At 37.5% G+C, this 24,030-nt stretch overlaps 1 protein-coding gene and 1 long non-coding RNA gene across 8 annotated transcripts; one reads left to right on the forward strand and one right to left on the reverse strand.

The window, feature by feature from the left end:
• Positions 1–544: 544 nt before the first annotated feature.
• LOC128030493 (uncharacterized) lies at positions 545–11,518 on the reverse strand. Of its 4 annotated transcripts, none has more exons than XR_008187911.1 (8): positions 11,318–11,518; positions 4,780–4,871; positions 3,835–4,616; positions 2,871–2,921; positions 2,412–2,652; positions 2,110–2,269; positions 1,876–1,968; positions 545–1,482 (listed from the first exon to the last, which is right to left on the reverse strand). It is a non-coding gene; the product is annotated as an uncharacterized LOC128030493 (long non-coding RNA). The 4 variants fall into 4 exon arrangements; XR_008187910.1 differs by lacking the exon at positions 11,318–11,518 and adding an exon at positions 9,289–10,556; XR_008187909.1 differs by having other exon boundaries at positions 3,835–4,871.
• On the forward strand, positions 11,363–16,411 carry LOC128030481 (tyrosyl-DNA phosphodiesterase 2-like). Of its 4 annotated transcripts, XM_052618156.1 has the most exons (8): positions 11,363–11,467; positions 13,018–13,149; positions 13,496–13,647; positions 13,816–14,463; positions 15,159–15,250; positions 15,331–15,449; positions 15,556–15,726; positions 15,844–16,411. In XM_052618156.1, the coding sequence occupies exons 3-8, from the start codon at positions 13,625–13,627 to the stop codon at positions 16,147–16,149; spliced, it is 1,359 nt and encodes a 452-aa protein (XP_052474116.1). In that variant the 5' UTR covers positions 11,363–11,467; positions 13,018–13,149; positions 13,496–13,624; the 3' UTR covers positions 16,150–16,411. The 4 variants fall into 4 exon arrangements, with proteins under 4 accessions (XP_052474116.1, XP_052474115.1, XP_052474117.1 ...); XM_052618155.1 differs by lacking the exon at positions 11,363–11,467 and having other exon boundaries at positions 12,828–13,149; XM_052618157.1 differs by lacking the exon at positions 11,363–11,467 and having other exon boundaries at positions 12,828–13,149; positions 13,518–13,647.
• Positions 16,412–24,030: the final 7,619 nt, after the last annotated feature.

Consider the following 24,030-nt stretch of genomic DNA (forward strand, 5'->3'; position numbering starts at 1 on the left):
TTTATATTCAAAATGAATATACGATTGGTAATTGACAGTATCATTCAGAAAAGGGGAATATTCCATTACACTGTAAAATGTAATTAGTTGACCTTACTTAAAAAAAGTATGCAAACTCATTGCCTCAAAAAAATTAAGCAAAGTAAGCTTAAGATTAGTGAGTTAGAAAAGCTTGTTTATTTTAAGTGTGCAGTACTAAATCAAGTAGTACCACTAATACGTTTTTTTTTATGTTCATGTAACTTAATAGACATGATTTGTGTTAACTTAATTTTTTCATGTTGTGTGGATTGCTTGATATAAATTTAACCCCACTTAGAATTACTAAATACCTACAACTTAACATTTTTAGTTCTGCGCACTCTTTTTTCAAGTTCACTTAAATTAAAGAAACCAATTTCCTTGAATGGGTCCTTGTTGCAGCTGCCCAGGTTTAGGTCCAACCTGTGGCCTTTTTTCTCTCTTTATCTATTTTTGCTGTTACTATCTGATAAAAGCAAACACACCACAAACATATACTTTAAAAGAACACTCACTGGGTTGATTCAGCTCCATTACAACATTTATTCAATGCACATTCAAGTACAAACAGAGGTTAAACAACAAAGTTGTTGTTTGATTTAACTGTAGAAAATAAAGGAAAAATATAAAAAATAAAACCACATTTCTGTGAGCTAATAAGAGTCTCCCAATATTAAACAGGTAAAAACCTGATAACTACAGGACTTCAGTGCATGGAAAAATCAGTGCATTTCTGATCAAAGCTGTAAGTACAACGAATGCTTTTGTTTCCCAAATTGAACAGTCCAAAGATTAAACCACCACAAAGAAAAAAAAAAATCACTCCTTGGGGTTTCTATTTGTACTACATTAAAACTATTAAAAGTTTTCCAAAAACACAAAATGTAAACAGGACAACCTTGCTAGGTTATTTTCTGTCATTATCATCTAATAACAACTAACAACACTTTGCAAACAGCTCTATTTCCACCATTAGCATACCTGCATAACATGGTACAGACTTCCATGGATTTTTTCTTTTCTTTTTTAAAATGAGATCGTAAATTAGCGTGAACAGTTGCATGAAAGCATCAAACATTAATGGCTGCAAAGCTTACAAAGTGCTATCTGACAGCTGACGGCTCTTTACTGTTCTAACCCAAAAGACTGTTCTTCAGAGTTAACAGTTTTGATGGGAGTTTTTTTCTTTCCCAGTCCAAGCATCACAGTCTGAATGAAGTGGAGTGTATTTGACATGCATTTTGGGTAATCCAAATGCAATACATATGTAAGTTCAAACAACAGACAAACTGCCTGAGGCAAGTTTTTAATATGATCCATGACAATACCTCCCTCCAGAATGATGGCAGTGGAGATGGGCTGGAGGTCCACTGAGCTTTGACCCTCATGAGGACTATGTTCACTGACAACTGTCAGCACACCAACAGTGATGCATTCTAGGGCCTCGTCTCTCGTTGTATCCTACAAAGAAACACATTCTTCAGCATTGCAATTTATGCTATTCTAAAACATTTATTTTTAGTTTTGTAATGTTATCAGAGAATATGGCTTTAAATATGTTTTCACACTGGATTGTTACAATAAAGCAAACAAAAACTTTTCAACCTAGACTCCAACTCCTTAGATTTTAAATTAATGAATGTGTATAACGTTTATGTGGAAAATTTTATTTTTATTTACTGGCTGTTTACATATCTCTCAGATTAGTTGTAGAGGTATTGCTATACAAAATACATCAGTTGCTGTACAAAATGTATATTGTATATCGAGCAGATAGAATTACATATTCTATGTCAACACAGGTATAGTTTTATATTCATGTAGACAAACTTTTTCTAATGTGCAAGTACTTACAGAGCAGGTCTTATAGAATTCACTGGATTCATCACAGAGTAAAATGGGAATGTCTTTGAGGACAACAGAGTGAAGTACTGTCACGTCTGGTGTCTAATGATACACAGAGAGAGAATAGACCAGTTAACAGAGTAATTTGCAAGACACAAGCAGACAGGAAATAAAATAGGTTGGTCTGAATCGGCTCATTTGATGAACTATCATACAGATCAAAAGCAAAATGAACCTACTTACCTTACAGCTTATGTGCTGAATCAGCTCCCTGAGTTTCTGGCCAACAGTTCCCTTCTTTGTTTTGAAGAGTTCGATGAAACGTGGTGCGTACTGGTCCTGAGCCTCAAAAAAAGTCTCCCTCAAGATTCTTACTGGCGATTCTATTAAACTCAGCAAACACCTGAAGTAGAGAGAGGGGTGGGTAGGGATGGAGAGGTGGCAGAGGTATTAACATTCCAACAAGTGTTTGGATTTCTAGCCACACACCTTGAATTTATTTTTGATTTGCATTATTTTATTGGTTGAGAATTAAAATAGCTTACCTGTCTCTCTGTGAAGAGTGCTGGCCATCGTTCAACCATTTTCAACCAGGATTGCTACATCCTCACATCCAGCTTTTCGAAGCTTTGTGCGATAATTGGCCATCTTAAATTTAAGGCTGTTTTTCCAGCCATACCATTTGTGTGGTCCAGGCTCAGCGAGGCAGGGGTATTTTCTGATCAGTGCCTGTGCAACACTGCTGAAGTTATCATCTTAATGGGCTATAAATCGAACCCACAGTATCTATAGAGACAGTCCAGAAATACTAATTACATCAAATATTTGAAATTCAAAATATGCACAAAATATTCTGTATGATGAAATATACTATAATGATGAATTAATTTTAACACACAAGAAAGATTTAATTTTATTTTCTTTTGTTGTAATCCAACCGCTCTGATGGAAGCATAACTTTTACTTCAGCATGCAATAATAATACAGTTATTATTTTAAAATACCTTTTACTGCTGGGACTACCTATGTGTGGATTGATCACCATCTGCTTGAGCCTGGAAGGGGACAATTAAAAAATAATACAACATTTTAACACAACCATAGCTCACCACAACTCAAATACAAGTACATGTGAAAACTATAACATAAGCCTATAACCCACAATGACAGTTCCCAGTATTAAAATGTACATATGTACAAGATGACCTTAAAGAATAATGTAAGCCACTGAGTATGCCAGCAAATACCTTCATAACAGGCTATGATAAACGGAGTGTAAAAATATTTTCAGACAGGGAGACACTCTACTCCTCTGTACCGAGTCTGATGTAGGTACTACACATGGTAACCATGGAAACGGCACAGCTACGAATATCGACTAGTGTTAAGTGCTGAGTGTTAAATAAAATAACAAAGTTAACGTAGTTGACTGTGGTGATATCCCCAATCATATGTCGAAACACAGTGGTAATCCTGTCTTTGATAAAGACAAGACTGTTATTAACTTTACAGCCTATCTTAAAATAAAATGATACATCCAGACTTGTTCTGATGTTCTGCCTGAGTTTATAAACAACAGTTATAAAGCTCAGTAAACTCACAAACCGCCGGGATCAGTTTGTCATCATGCTAGTCAGTACTCGACAAAAGTTACTGGCATGGCAGATGGGCGCGGGCGCGGGCACGTTCGCATGACGAGCACGCCCGCGACCGTTACACTAAAGTTTTTCCTCAATTTGAACGTGACTAGTCTTTAAAGTTACCTATTTTCAACACAGAGGAAGTTTTGGATTGAAAAAATAATGAAGTATTGACCAAGTTTCATCAAAATATAGCCACGTTATGTCCATGTTAGTTAGCTTTAACCGACATTACTACACACACACATCAGTACTAGCAAGCACACACTGACGCTGATTTAACGTACAGAAACAAAACGGTCTGCACAAGGTTAAAATATTTACTCACCAAATGAGTGTGCCAAGCACAAGAATCGCTGATATGATGAAGATAAACAAAAGCCCAGTTGAAGCGATGTTTAGGTCCAGCTCCACCTGGTCAGTTCAGTTGCAGGCACGATGTGACATCTCTGCAAATTTACGAATCCCGCCACGCCAAGACCCGCCCTACGAAGCAGCTTGATTGGTTGGGGTTAGGCATTTCACCTGGATTGGTTAAGGTTAGTCAGGGGATATGACCTGTACAAATCAGGTACGTAAGCATGGACGCCTGGCCAATAGTAGCTATTGAAGGGAGGGGCCATAGTGGTGAACAAATATCGCCGTCTAGCGTAGAGAGGACTGATCTGCGCATGCCCACAGATCATGAACTTACTTTTTCTAAATTAATCTAACTCAAGTAAACTGAGCTGGTAAGATTTTTCAACCTCAAAGTACAAGTAACTTACTAAAAGCAAGTGTAAATAGCAGGTTGATAAAAACTGATTAAAGTCAAATTAATATTTTTAATTAAATAGCATGTTTGCATTTACAGTGTACAAGACTAACTGCACTCAATAGTCGATAAGTTTAGCAGCCCATTCATTCAGCCGGTCTAAATCTGTATTTGTGGAGTATTCAACAATACCCTTGCATTGTAAATATCCACTATAAAGAAATGTCCATGTGAGACTCAACCTTCCACAGGACAAAGGCTGAGAGTGTCTCCATTTCTGACCACTCAATTGGCTCTGTTTCGAGATTTCCCGTTGTTGAAAAGGTTGTCCTGCTCTGTGCTCCTGTGTTTAATGTCTGAAGATGACAAATTGAGATAAGTGAATGCAGTGACTGCAATTACGAATCTAATGGTCTGTCTATGATGACCAGGGTCATGTAAACTACTTCAAGAGTGTTTGTCTTTTTACCTCACAGCAAAAAATACTGTGGCATAAAATAAATCGGGTCTGAAACTTACTGTACTTTGGCTGCAGCTCCATCCTCTCCTGCTCATCCATATTGTCTAGTATTGTGTACTTGGTTTTCTTCCTCACTTTTGTGCGTCTCCCTCTACAACATTCCAAAACAAAACACACAAGTTTAGACACTCGTACCACAGCGATATCCTGCAGGTCGTTAGGTGCAACAGTTGCAAATGAAATGTTCAGTGGGACTTCTTCAACCTTTAATGATAAAAGAAAATTGCTTTTCGAAAATTTTCAACCATTTTAATACATACATTGTGAATGAATACATTACACCAGGACAAAGCAATAAAAGGTAAAATTGAATGAGTTAAGAAAAAAGTGACTCCAAGAGGATAATGATGTGTTATTTCCAGATTTCACACAGCAGATGAGGCATGAAAGACTGATTAAGCACTTGGCTTGGAGTGAGAGTACATTTAAGACACCATGTTTCCAAATGACGCCGCAACATTAAAATGGAATCATGAAATTTTTAAGCTCTGATAATGAATTGATCATGAAAACCAGTTCCTTTCATAGCTGATTACCCTGCCAACAGCCTTGCCAATTTTATGTTGATATTTTAAAAAAAATAATTTGCTTATTTGGTGCTTAAGAACAAAATCTTCTTATTATTACAGTAATATTGAAAACAGTTGCACTGCTTAAAGGGGTCATATGATGCAATTTAAAGTTTTCCTTTCTCTTTGGAGTGTTACAAGCTGATTGGGCATAGATAAGATCCCTGAAGTTGCAAAGACTAAAGTCTCAAAACCAAAGAGATATTCTTTATCAAAGTTAAGACTCTGCTATGCCTAAAACAACTCATTCAAACACGCCCCACACATGTCTACCTCACTATGTGGAAAATGTATTAATGCTGCCCAAATGTTTACGCAAAGAAAGAAGGCGTGGTTTCAGTAAATGCAGTTAGTGTTGAAGCAGCAATGTCAGAGAGATGCTGTGTGTTTCTAGGTGAAAGCAAAACACTTCATTTGGCCTTCCGAAAGTAGATGCATTTAGGAATCTTTCAGATTACTTACAAGTTACAACAGAACAGCAATGCATTTTATGGATGAAAGTTTCGTGAACCTAGTAGAGGAGGTAATTCTGATACAACATTCCGGCGATTCTGAATCAGCTACTGGGAGTCAGTGTTAATTTTGACACGAAATTTTAATTTAGTTTTAGTCTTAGTCTTTTGACTATAATTCTTTTTAGTTTTAGTCAAGTTTTAGTCATCTGATTTTTTTAAATTTTAGTCTTATTTTAGTCGACTAAAATTGCTTGGTATTTTAGTCGACTAAAATTGCTTGGTATTTTAGTCGACTAAAATAAGACTAAAATCAATAACAGATTTACTAGACAATTTTTTACAGCTGGTATAGGAAACAAACTTAACCAAAATATATAAAACACAAATTCAACTTTATTTCAACACAACTGTGTCTTTATTTTGATTCAAAAGCTTTTATGCAGCAACAAACACTGTCATGATAATGTAAACAATAACTAGCTGCCAATTGACCATCAATAAAAGAAAAATAACGTTAGGTCCAGGACCTTAAAGCTTACAGCTGAGCTGAACAATAAGTGCATACATTTAAAGTAAATATTTAATAAGTTGTGTGGATAAAAAAAGTAACAAGATTTTATAAGGTATTCATTTGTCTAGCAATATTGTATGTTTTAAATACTACAATATTGCTAGATTTGTATGTATAATGATAGGATGTGAACATTCATGTTTCACATGACTAATATAGAAATATTTGTGATATTGTCAACAAGTAGAACATTATAAAATATACTAAACATTAGTATTAATCAAATGTATTTATCATGATATTACGTATTAGTATTGTGCTCGCATCTAATTTGAAGAAGGGGCTATTTTACAGTACTTTTCAGTTCGTAATATTTAATGCTACAACATCTACGCACTGCACTATTCCAATTTTGCTTAGCTCAATAAACAAAAGAACATCGTTGTGAAATTACATTTGAGAAAATGTCCGGGTGGCTCGTCTGTAAATGTCTTTTCAAATTGGTTGTGTTCTTGCCACGAATGAGCGCTCCGCGTACTTTACACTTTGTTTTGTTTTGTTCGTCGTCAAACGTGAAGTGAGCTGTGGACATTTTGTCGCTCTTTTAGACAGTAGGGACTTTAAGCAACAGCTGCGAATGGAACGGCTACAGCGACCGGAAGTTTGCCGTCACACCGCTGTAGCCAAGAACGTAAAAGTCACTAAGCAACGGTAAAACAGAACAGCGCAACGCAGCATTAATTCATTTATTGAGATCCAAAAAAATATATAATTTAAAAAAGCAAGAGAAGGATTGCTTTTGGCGTTAAATGACAATCTTTTGTCAGAAGAGGAGTTTTTAATATTGTATGATGTAAATAAGTCTAAAAACATAACATTTATTTACCTAACCTCTCACGTTGTAGCGACTCCGGCAAATCAGCTGTTCTCCCGTAGTAGACCGTTAAATTAGAACGTCACAAAGTAGCAGTTAAATTCGCGCAGGCGCAATACAACGCCAGAATGTCCCTATCACCTCTTCGAATGCCGACTTCCCGGGAGCTCATAAAAACCAAGTATAGGTCTCTGCAGGAAAGTAATGGGAGTTACGAGATCAAGGTGTTTTTACACCATGATACCTGATTAGTTGATGTAATAGTGACGTTAGGTTTAGGGGTGGGGTTGGGTAAGGTAATTTAATTGGGTAATTTAGATTGCATGATTCAGAAACACCCAGCAGTTTCAAAACACCCATATGGTGATAAACGCCCACTTTTGCTCTGCAGAGACCTAAGTCTCATAAAAACTGAAAACCTTCGCTTCACGTCTCAATAAGTCAGGCTCTGATTGGTTCTCTTCTCTCATGCAGTCTGTTCTGTTTTGCCGGTTCTTTTGCTCATTCCTCGCTTCTCTCCCGTCTGCTGATTTGATTTTCGTCACAGTCTATTTTCGTCTCGTCCTTTATTCGTTGACGATAATGTCAATCAATTTAGTCATAGTTTTATTCTCCATCAGTGCCTTCTATTTTAGTTTTCGTTTCGTTTTCGTCGGCAAAAATATATTCGTGACGAAAATAATGACGAAAATATTTAGTCAACGAAATTAACACTGCTGGGAGTATCTTTTATTATTAGTTTTAAGTATTTGCAATTAACTGTTTAAATGCGGAGTTTTGTTCATCGCGTGTGTGTGTGTGCACGCTTGCATCAGTGAGAGAGAGAGAAGATTACTCACAGTGGAGTCAGCTGTCTTAACCTTCCATAGCTTGTGTACTTGAACTGATGGTAAAACTAAGTACATTATTAACTGTCTTGACATTAATTTTGAAAGAAGAAGCTCAGCTCGCGATTATGGAAAGGGGTGTTACATGTCCGACGAGTGCTTGCGGTGTTCGGCCAATAACAATGCACTGGGTCAGTTGGCCAATCAGAGCAGACTGCGTTCTCGGAAGGAGGGACTTTGTAGAAAACTATAGCTGTGTCCAAATTCAGGGTCTACATCCTTCGGAGGACGCATTTGAAGGATGTTACGTCACAGCGCCGCGACGAAGGCTGTCCAAATTCGTAGGATCCTTCAAATGCGGCCCACAAATGCGTCCTCCTTTTCCCCGAATTAGAAGGATGGGTGTGGTGGATCCTTTCGTGTCCTACCTATCCCATAATTCTTTTCGGCAGGACGAAGCGAGCGGTAGCGGAGTGGGGGAGGAGTATTATTTTCGATGTTTTTTAAAAATGTTTTCTAGTTAGGCATTTTGTTTTAGCGTTAAGCATTTTTTTTACATGTGTACGTGTATATGTAAAAAAAAAAAAAAAAAAAAAAAAACGTTTACTTTTGTAAACTAGCTTCTTCCTTACTGCCTGTGTGAATATCCCCTTACACACAGCTTATTTGTTAGTGATTGAAGCTGTTTTAACGCTTCTAAGGACGAAAGAGCAGACAGAAGTGTTTATAAAGCTCCGGGGAGAGAACGATGAGCTCTTCACCGGCGTCTTGCTTGGCGCTGTCACGGTTGCTAGGCGACAGGACATGAGCAACGGTTAAGGGAGGGAACTGAAAGAAGGGTAGGCTGTCCAAATTCACAAACACCGACTTCCAGTTTTTGCGGTCGTCGGAGGACCCATCCTCCTTCAACCGGGTAGGAAGGATCCTAAGGAGGATGCAGACCCTGAATTTGGACACAGCTTATGCGTTTGAGAGAGGCGGGGCATAGAAGACCTACACAATAATGTACAGTATCTGAAAAATTATGTTTTTTGCATGTCAACAGATTCTGTTCCACCAAATACACAAAATAATGATCTTTAAGAAAGCATCATATCACCACTTTAAGGAAACTGTGATACAGAAAACAGAATTTATTTCAGACAGAAATCTTTTGTATAATTATAAATAACTTATCCCTTGCTGACCCTAAGCTTTAAAACATTTACCTGTCCATTTTTTTAATGTCTTGAAGGCATCTGGATATAATATGCATGAATCTGCAACACTCACCCATGTGTTAAGTGCCATGATTACTGAAGGCGTAACATCAGAATCTGCTTCAATAAGAGATGATTTGCTTTCATTTTTCATGTCTGGAATGGGACTTGGAGGTAAGGGGCTGCTTTCAAGAGAGCCCTGCATTGTCGTTAGTCTGTCCTCACCAATTTCCTCTGTCTGTGATTGGTTGAATCCTTCTTTTCTTTTTCCATATAGCCCAGGCTGCCCTTCTTGTTCTACTGTTGCAACATTTCTGTCTCCAGCCCTTTTGTCATCCAAACTTCTGAAACCCTCAGCATACTCAACATCAGTGTTTTCCTGAATGCCTTCCAACAAGGCAAGGTCCTTCATGGGGCCCTCCGAGCCCCTGTGACTGGGCAGGGGCTGCCAGTGGTTTGGGAAAGACTCTCCTCGAACCAGGGATTGCAGAACCAGTGTTTTGGAGGCCCACGTTGCAAAAATGCCAGGAGAGAGTCAGTACCAGGTCTCTTCTTTGGCTGGCAGTTCTCTTTGTGTTGACAACTGAGGACATAGCAGCGGCGCTCAAAAAACCAGGCCAGGTTACAGCCTGGGAGATCACAACAGGCCCCTGCACACTGGGCCAGAGATAACACATCTGGAACCCTCAGAATACTGCTGCTCCTCAGCTCCGGAGACACTACGCTCTCAGAGTAGATTGCGGCCTGCCAGCACTGTCCCGATACTGTATCAACGAAGCTCAACAAATACACAATGAAATAAATATTTGGGTTTGTAATTTTAGATTCTGATATAACAACATAAAACACAACAAAAAACCCTTTATACAGCCACTGCATCATAACAACCAAAATCTGAAAAAAAAACAAGCTTGAGTTCCAATAAACTTTTATTTTCCAAGTGTTTTTTGTGTGCTCAAATGCTTATAAAAAAAAACTTGTGCACAAGCTAAATGGCAGACTGCACAAAAAAAGTATATGCCTTCTGCCCTCTTATTCACAGTCAATAGATTTTTAGCAGGTAAAAGGCCTCCTAAAAAATGTCCAACTTCAGGTTGTGGTAGATGTGTATTTTTGCTGTGAAATCTTTAATGATTTTTACAAAGTAAATATGAGTGTAACTTTAATATTATTACAAATATTTCAGGGTGAGCATTTACTGATCTAAAGCTACTGGACTAAAACTAAATTGTAAAATGTTTTTGTCCCCTCCTATATAATACTATATTACCCATAAAAGTCTGATGTATCAAATATGATACAAAAAATAAAACACATAAACACATATGCAAACTTAAAAAAATAAAATAAAATTATATAGAATTTTTCTTAAGGTTCAACCATGCCATTTTAAAAAATCACACATATATATATATATATATATATATATATATATATATATTATATATATATATATATATATATATATATATATATATATATATATATATATATATATACGTTATGTTATGTTACATGTATCAACATACTTCAGAACTGCAGCTCTTTAAAAAAATAAATACTATTTATGGATTCCAAATATAATCTAGAATGGCAGTGCAGCTTTGTCTTGGTGTTACTGCAGAAATATATGCTTGCCTCTGATACAGAAGAGCAAGAGAATTGGTGAGAAATTCATGATGCCACTGCTACCTTTTTACAGCAATGGCTTCTGACAGTCATTCCTTATTCAAACTTAAGTTAAAGACAAGAGGAGACAACACATGTTAGGGTATCACAAACAAACAGGACAAAATAACAATGCAACAGCAGCAATAATCAATTAATAAACATTGAAAGCAATTCTAGATCCTATTTGTGGCTGGGCCTTTTGTGATTTGACTTCCACCCATCATAGCAACCAGCCACGAGGGCTTAGATACCTCTGGACAGATCTACATGTGTTTCTGAAATACATTATATTATCTGCGATGTTATTTATTTTACATTATCTAGCACAACTGCCACACTTAGTTTCATAAAACAAGCAAATCACCATACACAATGGGCCAAAATAGAAAGTCAACAGAAAGAGGGTGCGCTATTGTCATCTGTAGCTGTACCAGTGGGATGTGACGCTCTCATCCAAGCATCTGTTTCCATGACATCGAGAATCAGCTTCCGTTCTGCTACTCCATAGCGAACTCGCGCTGGATACACGCTGCTGGAGTTATGTTGGGATGAAGGTCTGGTACCGCACCAGTGATGTTGAGGTAGAGGTCTGATACTGCTAGAGAGATTTTGAGTGAGTATGTTTGCGCGGAGGAGTGTGTAGGAGACGAGCAGGGCGGAGGGAGACACGTGACGGGATTTCTGGGATGTTGCAGAAATACACATCTCATCCAAGCGTCGTGTAGTTGTTGTTGTTGTTTCGTATTTACGGATTTTACACAATTATACTATTGTTAAAACTACGTTTATTCTATAAGAATTATTAATTATGATATATTAACAATATTATAACGACCACAACCCCAAACAACCAGATAGCCTACAACATTTAAGAATGTTTATTATTTTAATTTTATGATAGTTATTATTATTATATTATTATAGTTTCATTATAATACATCAGTATTATTATATCACATAAACATCTAGCCACACAAACAACAATAATAGTAATAATCATCATAGTCATCATTCAAACCATAGATACAGACGGTTGGTCTGGGAACGCCCCCGGGAACGCCCCGTCACGTGATGTGAATTTACCCCGTGGGGGAAGACATTTGCCTTGGCGACAATTGAAATAAACGGGGACAATCACGCCGAAGAGTTGCTGTGTCGTTTTCTGTACCTCCAATAAACTAACAAATTATGAATTGAAATTCTACATCCTTCCTAATAAACATACAGAGCCGGAAAGGATGACAAAATGGCTACAAGCAATACGTTTTGAGGATGATCAAGGGAAGTTTTGCAATCCCAAGACTAAGCATGTGTATGAGTAGAGTCGGCATTCATCACAGACAGGCTATATTAACATCATGGTCATTATTAACGCTATCAAAACTGTGTAAGGTTGTTTCAGAAAGTGGAATGCATATATAATTAGCCTTATCATTCTACCTGAAGCAAAACTTTGTAACGTTAGCCTTGTGTCGAACATAAACCCACTTAAAAAAGCATGTGGACACGTAACAACTTAGTTTTGTGTCAGAACGTGTACACTTTCATTCATAAATTCACCCCGTCTGTGTTTGCGAAACTACTGAATCGCGGAATCCAGTCAAAAATAGAACTTGCTGTATAAAGCAGAACGTCACGGGATTTGGCTATTTTTTAATGAAATGAATGCATCTATATTAGGACTGTAAAATGAATCAAATATCGATATGGACTAGTGTATATGAATATTAAAGTTAAAAGAGACAACAATTGTTCTACGTGTCTCTGGGAATGAGTGCTCAGTATGTGCATTTTGCCATTGACACACGATGCTCGCAGTGTTTTCCCCCACGCCGACTCCGCCCTCGCCACGCCCCCAGCTATGACTAGATGCCGACTGTATCTATCATAGACCTATATATGTCTATGGTATCTGTAGCTGAAAGGGGCGGGTTTTCTCTGATTGGTCCGTTTCGATAGGTTTCGTGTACACTTGGGAGACTTATACTTGACACTTGGACCAAATAATTCGATGTTTATTTTCCTAGCCTCCCTAAAAAGATATAATTAATAAAAATTAATATGCATTAATTTGTTTATACCGTAAGTTATGATATTAATGATCTGATATTTGATTGTTTTGCCATTGCAGCGCTGTGGTTTAAAAGGACAAACTTCACCATCACGTGACACGGATTGGACCAAATCGAAACGCAAAAACAGCTGTTCTCTGCAGAATTCAGACTAGAGAAAGGGATAATATTTCATGCAAGAACAGCTGACAGTAAGTATGAAATATATCTCATCTCTTCATCTCTTAATTGCTTCTTTATATCTCACAATTGTTAGTTAATAACTTCTAAAATATTTTACTGTAGGCCAATTCTGTTATAGAATTATATTTTTCGTTTACACCGATTCCGTGTTCCGTGAACGTATTAATTCGACCGAGGTAAATCTAATTTTTGTTAAGAAATGAGACGATCACATAGCCAGCCTTTATCTATAAACCTAGGCGTAACCTGTTGCATAATTTTCATGCTATTGTTATATTGGGCATAATGCATGCTTTGTAATGGGTTAACTATGCTTTTCATAAGCATATGCTGAAAAAAACTTGTTCATGTCAGATTAAACTTGACTGCACAATAGTCACTGTTTGCAAAGGACCAAACCCTAGAAGACGAACTGAATCCAGAAGAGACCAGAAAATATTCAAGAAGAACACAAACCTGTATTGAACGATTTTCCCTATTAAAATGGATGAAACAACCTGCTCAAGGTAAGAACTGTTTGAATGTGTGCTATTATTCAGTATCAACAAGAAGAATTAAGAGTTTTTATTATCTGTTATTAATGCCACAGTGCCAATTACTGTTAACTGTTTGCTTATGCACCATGTCTTGTGTATAAGCAAAACATTTGACGTTGACCTACTTTCCTGATACAGTCATACCTGCTCAAGAGAGCTCCCTGTGTACTGTAGTGACACTGCACCATGTCTTGTGGATACCATAGTTAAGGGGAAAACTAGGAAGAAGAACAAAAAGGGTAAAAAGAGACAGAGTGCTGCATGTCAAATGAAAACAGACAGTGAGTGCACTCTAGTCACTGCTGAACAGTTATCACCCTCACAACACCTGCCTGAGCACCTTGAAAAAAGTTCTGCAGGATCGAAGAACAAAAAGAAGAGCCAAAAAACAAGAATCATTTTGCCTGCAACTTCACAGGCAAGCTCCGCTCATCGAGAAGAGCCCAGCGGTTCACAGAAAGCATCAGCTCAGTCTGCCTGCGACCAGTCAACCCAGACTGAGTCTCCTCAACTCCAGTCTTTCCAAACGCTGTCAACACAAACCCCTCCAATCCAGGGTATACACTCTCCACCAACAGAATCCAAGTCAACCCAGACAAAACATTCTAGTTTTCCCTTACAACAGGCATACTGGGGAAGATCTTTCACAGATCAGTCGACTGATGAACAGGAAACCCAGTCCAGCTCCAGAAACAGTCATCTAACTGTGTTATCCTGGAATATAGATTGCCTCGATTCAGAGAATATCTCTCACCGGGTCAAAGGCCTACTGTCACAATTTGGAAAGTAAGTGTTACTCACCATTATGTTTTTCGTGCAGATATTTTAAGAATGCAGATCAAACATTAAAAATGATAGATTTCTCATGCACATTCATAGAGGTGAATAAATTAAGTAGTGGGGAAGTCATTGCCTAGTGGTTAGAGAGTTTGACTCCTAACCCTAGGGTTGTGGGTTCGAATCTCGGGCCGTCAATACCATCACTTAGGTGCCCTTGAACAAGGCACCGAACCACAAACTGCTCCTGGTGTGTGTTCATGGTTTGTGTGTTCACTGCTGTGTGTGTGCTCTTTGGATGGGTTAAATGCAGAGCTTAAATTCTAAATATGGGTCACCATACTTAGCTGAATGTCACTTCACTTAACTACCAAAAACTGATCAGCTTTAGAGAATCTATAGTTGTAAACAAATTGATTAATTAATAATTTAGATTTGCATTTAAAAATGAAGTGTTTGATTTCTGCACTATTAGCAGCACATAACATAATTTTAAAAACAATGACTGCTTAAAAGCATGAGATGCTCAAACAAATAATGTTTTGACCTACAAATGTGTTTATTGTTTTAACCTAATATGCAAAGAACACAATAAGAATTTAACTTTGAAAATATAACCCACTTAAACTTTTGAGCATTTAACAGTTAAATGCTCTAATCAGTTTACAAAATCATTTAATGGATGAATTATCATCTTAATACAGGTACCGTGCAGATGTAGTACTGTTACAAGAGCTTGTTCCTGGTTGTTTGACGATACTACAGAACATTATGAAAGACTATCAGGTTCTGCAAGGTATGCCTAATGTTGCATACAAACTCAGTTTTATAAATGCAGTTCTTCTGGTATGAATATTTGATCACTTTGTGTTTCAGGAAGTGAGGATGGCTATTTCACTGCCATTTTGCTCAGAAAGGACAGAGTGCAGTTGCTCCAGAGCAACATAGTGAAGTACCCCACCACAGAGATGGGTAGGAACCTGCTGATAGCACACGTAAGAAACTTGTTGCGAGCCGTTGAGATCATAAAGGTCACAATGTGATTTAAATCGTAAAAATTTTATCATCCTGTTTCTGCTACTCATTTGCACAATCGTTTAGGTGAGTTTTTTAGGGCATCCACTATGCATTATGACATCTCATTTGGAGAGCTGTAAGTCCAACTCTCAAGAACGCTTGAATCAGCTGCGGAGAGTCTGGAAATGGATCAAAGAAGCTCCAGAGGACCACACAGTTATATTTGGAGGAGATACCAACCTTAGAGATTGGGAGGTTGTGCATGATCCTAGCATGTTTGCCACTCTCCTCTCAAACGTCCTCTTACATAAACCTTTGCAATATTATGTCAAAATATGGTGTGTTTGTTTGTTTTTCTGTGTTTTATGACAGGTGAAGAAGCTCGGGGGGCTGCCGGATGGTATCTCTGATGTGTGGGAGATGCTGGGGGAACCAGAGGAAAGCAAATACACCTGGGACACATCCATTAATGATAACAAAGAAATCCCTCATTCTATACGCCTGCGTTTTGACAGACTGTTCCTCAGAGCAGCCGCCGAGGGTGCCCAGCTACGGCCAGAAAGCATGACCCTGATTGGTCTGGAGAAGTTGAAGTGTGACTATTTCATCAGCGATCACTGGGGCATCCTTTGTACCTTCAAGTTTGAGGCGTCAGAAGAGCAGCGTGTCAATGATTGATTTGAATTTTAATGGCCTGCACGTGATTATACAACTAAATGAGTCACAGTGTTTTTACCAACAAATCACTCTTGATGAATAAAATCTGAACTAGTGTTAAAAAGTTTAAATAGATCTTTATTACATGCTGGAACGTTTGTCATGAACACAATTACTGCTCAAAAAAACACATTTGTGTAATTGGACTTTTGATCTTGTGACAATTCTGGTGTCCTCTGTATATGATTAATGTAAATAATAAACATTACTTTTAAATCAACAATATTCTTCTCTTATTCTTCCACTAGAGGGAGCTCGACGGACAGTTTGTGATTGTTCTCAATTATTTTAATTCATAGTATTCTGGAACATAGTACGTAATGTTACTTCATAACATATATGATTACTTATAATGGTTTACATACAATGTGTTCATCAACCACAGATTTTTTTAAACCATTATAATTCAGCATCATTGCCACACATAGGTTAAATGGCAAAAACACTGTAGACTAAAACAGTGTGGCTGGTTAAGAATTTGTGCATTTTGATTGAAAGCACATACAGTAACTGCTAAAAGATCTTGACTAAATATTTTGGGTGATCCAAATAAATTGATAGGAATATATTCTTTTGGAGAGGAACTGGCAAACATGGCCTAGTTTTAATTTGGAGAAATGAGTAACAACACATTTTCTCTCCTACTAATGCTAAACAGAATTGAAATGTGCCAGCACAGTCAGATGCAAATTTAGAGAGGTGGCAGGCTGACGACAAGAATTATTTTTTTGGCATGGTGTCAGGAATTGGATTAACAAAGAGCCATTTACCAGGACAATCCTCATCATGGCCAGCAGGGTTTAGAAATTTACTGTATGCAGAATGTGCCACAAATCTTCTACTGCTTCTGTTTTCTTTAGTGCTTTACCCATCATCTTTATTTTAAACATATTATGTTAATAGTCTATAGAGAGAGATTCTACCAGCATTACCCCACTCATAGTAAACAGAATTCGATGCAAAAACCCTGAAAAAAAAAAATCTCTCCATTAAATTGAATGGCAATATCATTAATCAAATAGTTAATGCAGTAAATGGCTCAACGTTCTGTCATGCTAATCTATTCGCTTCATTCTAATGCATCACAGAATAAGATGAATTAATTGCCGTATCATCTCCATATAAAGTATTTAATCACATGTTGAAGATTTCCATCAGCCTAACTAGAAGGCTTTATTTAATAAAGACCATCATGAAGGTTGTGAAAGATCATTAGCTCCCACTGTTACAGGAAACCCTTAGTCATTTTACTACAACGAACTAAAAATATACCCGCATTAATCCTTTTGGAATATTTTATGCTGTTTTTAAATTGGGTCATACCAAAAGTCAGTTTGAATGTAGTTTGCGTGCAGTCTCTTAAAACTCCAAATTTTCACACAACAATCTTTTCTGAACATTTGGTTTCATAACAGTGTCAATAAAGCCTCATAATAGAATATATATATATATATATATCTTCTTTTGAAGCAATTGATCATATTTATCACTTCTTGAACCTTTTTGCATGACTTATCCTCCACTTTTTACTTGTATAGTCGAAACACCAGGTTGCGCTGAGTTCATTTAAATAAAGGCCTTTTCAGGGGTTTTTCCCAGTTCAGTGACACAACAGCAGGGGTCATGGCAAATAATAGCTAGCCTGACATCAATGGACATATCAGCATACATTTATTTTAAAATACTTGCAATGAGAGTGAATATATTACAAATATTTTCAAAAGTGGTCACAGTTTGTAAAGCGTCATTATTGCAAAACACAGTGTGTAACCAGAAAAACATTAAGCATGCTGCTGTAAAAAGTGTTATCAGACCTTTTTCTTTTTAACTTTAAATGGGAAGTTCTTCTGTCGTTTACTCACCCTTGTGTTGTTCAGTGGAACAATTTAAATTAGATTAACAACATGAATCACGTTGCAGATTTCCAGAAAATAAATTGTTCAGTTCTGTACCAGCTCGCAGCTTTTTATTGGTCGATAGCAGTAAGTTGTTTGGTGATCTTGTACACAACACTCATCTCACCTCTTGCAGCAGCCAGTTCAGCTTCTCCAGCTAGCTCCTCTACAAAGGCCCTGTTGACATTTCTGGCACTTCTCTTGCCCTCTTTATCTTTGGCCTTGTATGCTTCCCTTTTAAGAAGTCTTGGTGATTTTATGGCCAGCTTTGTGGCTTTTCTATCTTTAGCCAGGTTCCAGGTGTTCTCCATTGCTTGAACTTTTTCTTTTTGTAGCCCAGGACACTGGTAGCTGTCTCTAGAAACACCATCTTGATGGTTTCCAATTTGGTGTTTTGGTGGTCTTCGGTCAGGACAGCAAATCGGTTTCTTAATACTTTGATAACTTTTGGTTATTTCAGCTTATCAATATCTCCCGGCATAGCTGCCAAGAGTCACTGGGACACACAAGCAACCCTACCACGACAAGGTAGTAGCACAGTGGGTTGTTTACTAGACCCTTTTAGATAAACCCTAAAATATTAATATTTCTGACTGTTATTATTCTGAAAAACACTCTAAATACTCCATCTCTCTTGCAAACAAGATGATTTTCTGATGCACATGCCAGCTCATTAATTCATCAATGTCTATATCAGGCAAATGCTGATGACCCAACGAACACAATTCACAGTCCAAAGTTAAACCAAAATATGACAAATGACTGACACTATCTGGGTGTCCTGCATGCCCCCTATTAAAGTGGGTGACAATTCAAGTCACTTGAATGCATGGAGATGAACTAATGGCATAACGGTCAGCAGCCCACCTGTGCATGCTCAGATTAGCAGGGGAAATAATTAGATCAGAAGGCTTCCTCCACTTTACACTGGACATTTTTCAGACATGATAAGCCTGAGCTGTCAGTAAGGATAAGAACAAGGCAGGAAGATAATACAGTGAAAATGAACAACAAGCTTATAGATAGACAGATAGTTGATTTAACAGATTTAATTATGAGAAAGATGATTTATTTATTTATTTAGAACAGAACACTTTAATTAACATCGCACTGTGATATAAATGTTCCATATTCAGCCATTATGCCTAAATACACACATACACCTTTTCCACATACAGTACATCTACTATTTTCAAAACATAAAACCAAGTAACTACAGCTAATAATAGATGTCTAACATAATTGGTAACATTTTGTCATTACTTTACAATGGTAGACTATTTTATCACACATCTGAATGTCACACTGTAAACAAAGTAATATTACAGATTACTGATTAATGCAATACAACAGGTCAGATAGAATGGAACACAAATTTATTGTGATTGCATAATCCAGAGCAGGTGGCAATGTACTATATGTAATTACTTGCATTAATGTCTATTCCTGGATTCTCATGAAATTCATTTGCTGAAGTAAAGAGCTCACCAGTTTAGCCAGGGTTTACTCTATAAATTCTGTAGGCACTATTGATAATAGACGATGGCCTTTTAATGCTCACTAATCTGAGTAACCAACTTGGACCCTCTGCGAAATGTATGTCTTTGCATAATTCACAGAATTTCACACACTGACTAAAGGTGCAGTCACATTTACTGTTGTTCTGCGAATTTTCTAACCAGACAAAGAAAGAAATAGAATGTGTGAGTTGCATTGTTCCGTGGTTGCATCATTACAATTATTCCCTCTCCTCTATCCGTAATCAAGAATAAATTTGAGACATGCTCCATGATCAATTAACCGTGATGTGATGCTCACAAATCCTGGTGACGGATGATGCACCAATGCACTGCCATTTTCAAAAACAAACATCGTAATAATCTCACAGTTCTTTTCCAACTTCATCCCCCCGATACCGGGACATTGTGAAGGAGACAATCCTACAACATATCATTAGTCAAATAACAAGTGATTAAGGAGGCTCTTGATGAAGTGTGGCAGCTCAATAATTTGACGTGCTGGACACAGTAAACACACATGTTTCACCTTCAGAAACCTGATGTATTAGTTTGGACTGCTTCATTTAATTCTCCTGTCTCTTCGTCTAGCTTGATCTTCTGAATTACACACAAAGGGCTCTCCATCTCTCATCCTGTCCTCTGTAGTGTATTTGGCTTTGTGTCAAATGAGCATTCTCTTGTTGAAAGATGAGAGATCTAAGGCTTGAATAGGATGAAGCTGAACACACACAATTATCAGCTAGTGGCAGATTTGCCTATTTTTGGAAACCAATCCACTGTGCTCTGTGGTGCGTCTATTGTTCTCCTAGGCTGCGGTTGCCATGAACACCTCGTCGGTGGCGTCTGACATGGCAGTGACCTGTGGAGAAAAGGTTGGCGGATGGCCTCACACACACCTTCTCCGGCTGGTAGATGTTGTCACTTAAAACATTCACCTGCTGCTTTTGCCATACTGCTTGTGTTCGTCTGATGCTCCCTCAGACAGGCTTCCACTTTTGTTTTTTTGTTTTTTTTTCAAGAGGAAATTAGTAAATGCACCCTTCAATCAACTTGTGGGTAGAGGACAATGAAGTTGATTGTTAAAAACAAAACTGCTTTTTAGCTCCAATTTGCACTTAATATTCCAAGTGGTTGTCTGATTTTGATTACCCAAAAGAAAAAACTCTCCAAATTATTGCTTACCAATTATAATTCACCACAGGGTAGGATTTATTAAGGCCCATCTTTTTTGTACCATGCGGAAATGTAGCATGGAAATCAAATCATTCCATAATTTCCCTGTAAAAACCTTTTGTCAAAAATCATGCAGTTATTATCATCAGCATCATCTGGATCCTCCCCCACCCCACCATCGCTTAGAGTCTGATTGGAACCTCAGGGAAACTGATTTGATTATTTGCCTTCCTATTGTCTTGGCTCCCTGAAAAATAAATGACGTCTCTGTACGACAAGATGGTAGTGAAAAACAGATTATGAATGCTCTCGCTAACGTTTGAACCTACTGAATGGAAATTGTAAAAAATCGGTAGTGATTAGTCCATGACAGGTGCACATTAAATCCTTAAAATAGCATGAAAAAAAATAAATAAAATAAAAATATATCTTGCTATGGGTGCTGTGAAAATGCTTCAGGCATCACTAATTAATTTGAGTACAAATACAAATGTATTTTAATGCTCATATTTGTATATATGAATATTAAATGAAGACTTTATCTTGTAATGTTTATTTATACAAATATGAATGTAAAAAAATATGCCAAATGTGTTTATGCGGTTTAAGGTTATTAAACACATTATTTTCCACATACTGTACATTATTGTTTCCCCTCTATGCCCCACCTTCTGAAACACATAGTTTTTTTTTTACAAAGCGCATCGGTCTGAAAAGTGAGGTGTGCGTTGTGATTGGCCGAATACCTCAAGCGTGTGATGGAAATGTTACTCCCCCGCCATACTGTTCGCTTTCACGATGAAACAGCGTCTCCACGACATGATGCCGGTGACAACAATACTTCAGCGAGAATCAAAGGTTATGCATTCTTTCTCTGCATGAACATTTGGGCAGCGTTATGCAAATCTTCTCACCTCGTGATATAGACGTGTGGGGGCATGTTTAAACTAGGCGTTTTAGGGGGGCGTGGACGAGTCTTAAGTTTTATAAACAATATAAAGTGTTTAGGTGTAAAAGAGGTGTAAATGAAAGCTAAAGCTTAGTTGCCATAACTGATGCCTTGAAAGAAAGATAATTAGACTGGTTGTTACCCTTTTGTTGGCTCCCTGTTTTCAGTTTTCATTTTGTTCTTAGGTCCTGCAAGTAATAAATTCAGAGATAGTGCCAGATAAACCACTGTTATAATCTCACAAGATTTACAACGTACATTATTATGAAATCAATAACCTATAAAAAGCAGTTGGGATGAGCGGGCATAATGATGCCACTGTGTAGGCCTTTTCCCATCTGAAGCGAACCACTCATGAAAACACAAGGCTGGGGAGGCAGATGGCAAGATTAATAGGAGTCATAAAGTTCGAAAATTGACAGGTTCATGTGATGTACTTGTAATAGTTGCTTTCACTGGTTTAAGCCTTTATATCAGGGTTAAATTTAATATCTGAATTTTCCATCAGCAATGAAACCAGTGCTTTAAAAGTATTGGGTCAAAAGGTGAAAGAATGTGAATTGGTGTTTTTTTTTTTTTATATATATATATGACCAGCTGACTTGACTTCACTGAGTCGATATAATATAATAACTAATTTATGTAGGCTTATGAAAAGCAAAGTATGCTATTTTATCATCACTTCTGTATTTGTTCTTAGCAGATGTGGCAGGAGAGAGCATCTGCTTGTGGAAAGTCAGCACTGCATGTCCAAGCATCAGAGCGTGTGTATGTGTGTGTGATCATGTGTGAAATTATAACACTGGGATGTAAACACCACCGAGATTAGAATAGCAATGCACTCCCAATAGCACAACTCACTGTATGACTGAGGGGAAACTACACACTGTCATCGATGCAAAACAACTTTGACTGCCTTTTAGACTCATCTATGCAGTGCATTACACTGTTACTCAAATGCTTTGTTTTATACTGATGAGTTGGCCTAAATTATCATCCTCCAATTTAAATAATTTAAATGATGGTAAATATATTCATCTATTTACCAAATCATATTCTCCTGTCATTTAGTAATTCTGTCAAACATCTGAAAGTTTCCTCTTTACTTTCTGGTCTTGTCTATCCTCTGTCTCGTTTTATTTTCTCTAAAAACCTGATCTCTGTTCAAGGTAGTGTAGCTGTGGTGCACACTCGTTAAGCGTTTGGCATTTGAAGAACAAAAGCCCCCCACATCCTGAATATAGCAATGGATCAGCCTATAACAAGCCCTGTCGCTAATGGGCTCTAATGAATTCAAAGATATGCAAACCCACGTGAGTCTCTCATTCAGATAAGGTGAAACAGAATGAATCATGTTCCCGAAATACATGACCATTAACCTTTCTCAGCTTGTCAGGCATTAGAGGAATGACACTTCTCGATTTCTCTCAGGTCAAAAGCACAAAAAGATGACATGTGCCTCAGCTGCCTGCAGGGACTTCCTTTTGAAAAAGCTTGAACCAAAATTACTTGCATTTGTTTTTTGCCTGAGGACCAAATGTTCTCTGATTTTCCTAACACTTATATCAGTTATTTATACTGGGTATAAAATACTACTATTGTTACTGAAAAACAAAAACAAAAAGGCCCATATTCATGACCTATGTAGTGGAGACCACATTGCTATGCCAGTGAATATTCTCAGTGTGGGGTTATTACAGTATATGTCAGTTTCTTTATAGAATATGACTATAGATTTTTCTTTTCTTTTTCTTTTTCTTTTACCGAAAAGGTATGGGACGAAATGAATTTCTGCCACCAGACCACTGACAGAAAAAGAGCCAGTTTTTCACAATTTGTAACGTGTCAAACACATCTGACCATCTGATGTATGTTTCTAGCTTGACATCTTATTGGCCATATCTCATAATGGTCATATCATGAGAAAATAATTGCTAATTTGTCGCCACAGGGATTTCTTTTCAGGTTTATAGCCATATGGACAATGAGAAGGTAAAAAAAACATGTCCCTGTACAGATCTGTTGCAGAGGGAGCAACATTTTAGTGAGGAATCCCTGAAGAGAGATTATGGAAGTACATGTTTTCATGACACACCAGCGACAGATAACAAGTAGCAAGATGAGGAAGGCTTGATCGTCTATTCTCCCATCACTGAACTGTCATCCCTCCAATGATATCCTCCGACAGCATGTCAACACTCAAAATCTAACCCTTTCATCTCCACAATGAGCATTCTCTCATCTTTAAGATGGAGGTGATGCTCACCTGTGGCACAAACATGCCTGAGGCGTGCCAAAACCATCT

The sequence above is a fragment of the Carassius gibelio genome, chromosome A16 (assembly GCF_023724105.1).
Source record: "Carassius gibelio isolate Cgi1373 ecotype wild population from Czech Republic chromosome A16, carGib1.2-hapl.c, whole genome shotgun sequence".
Classification (NCBI taxonomy): domain Eukaryota; kingdom Metazoa; phylum Chordata; class Actinopteri; order Cypriniformes; family Cyprinidae; genus Carassius; species Carassius gibelio.

Bases quoted from the DNA above. Each gene is read 5' to 3' on its own strand.
- LOC128030481 (XM_052618156.1), top strand. From the start codon at position 13,625: ATGGATGAAACAACCTGCTCAAG. The intron at 13,648-13,815 runs GTAAGAACTGTT...TTCCTGATACAG, and splicing joins GATGAAACAACCTGCTCAAG to TCATACCTGCTCAAGAGAGC. The intron at 15,727-15,843 runs GTTGTGCATGAT...GTTTTATGACAG, and splicing joins CCAACCTTAGAGATTGGGAG to GTGAAGAAGCTCGGGGGGCT.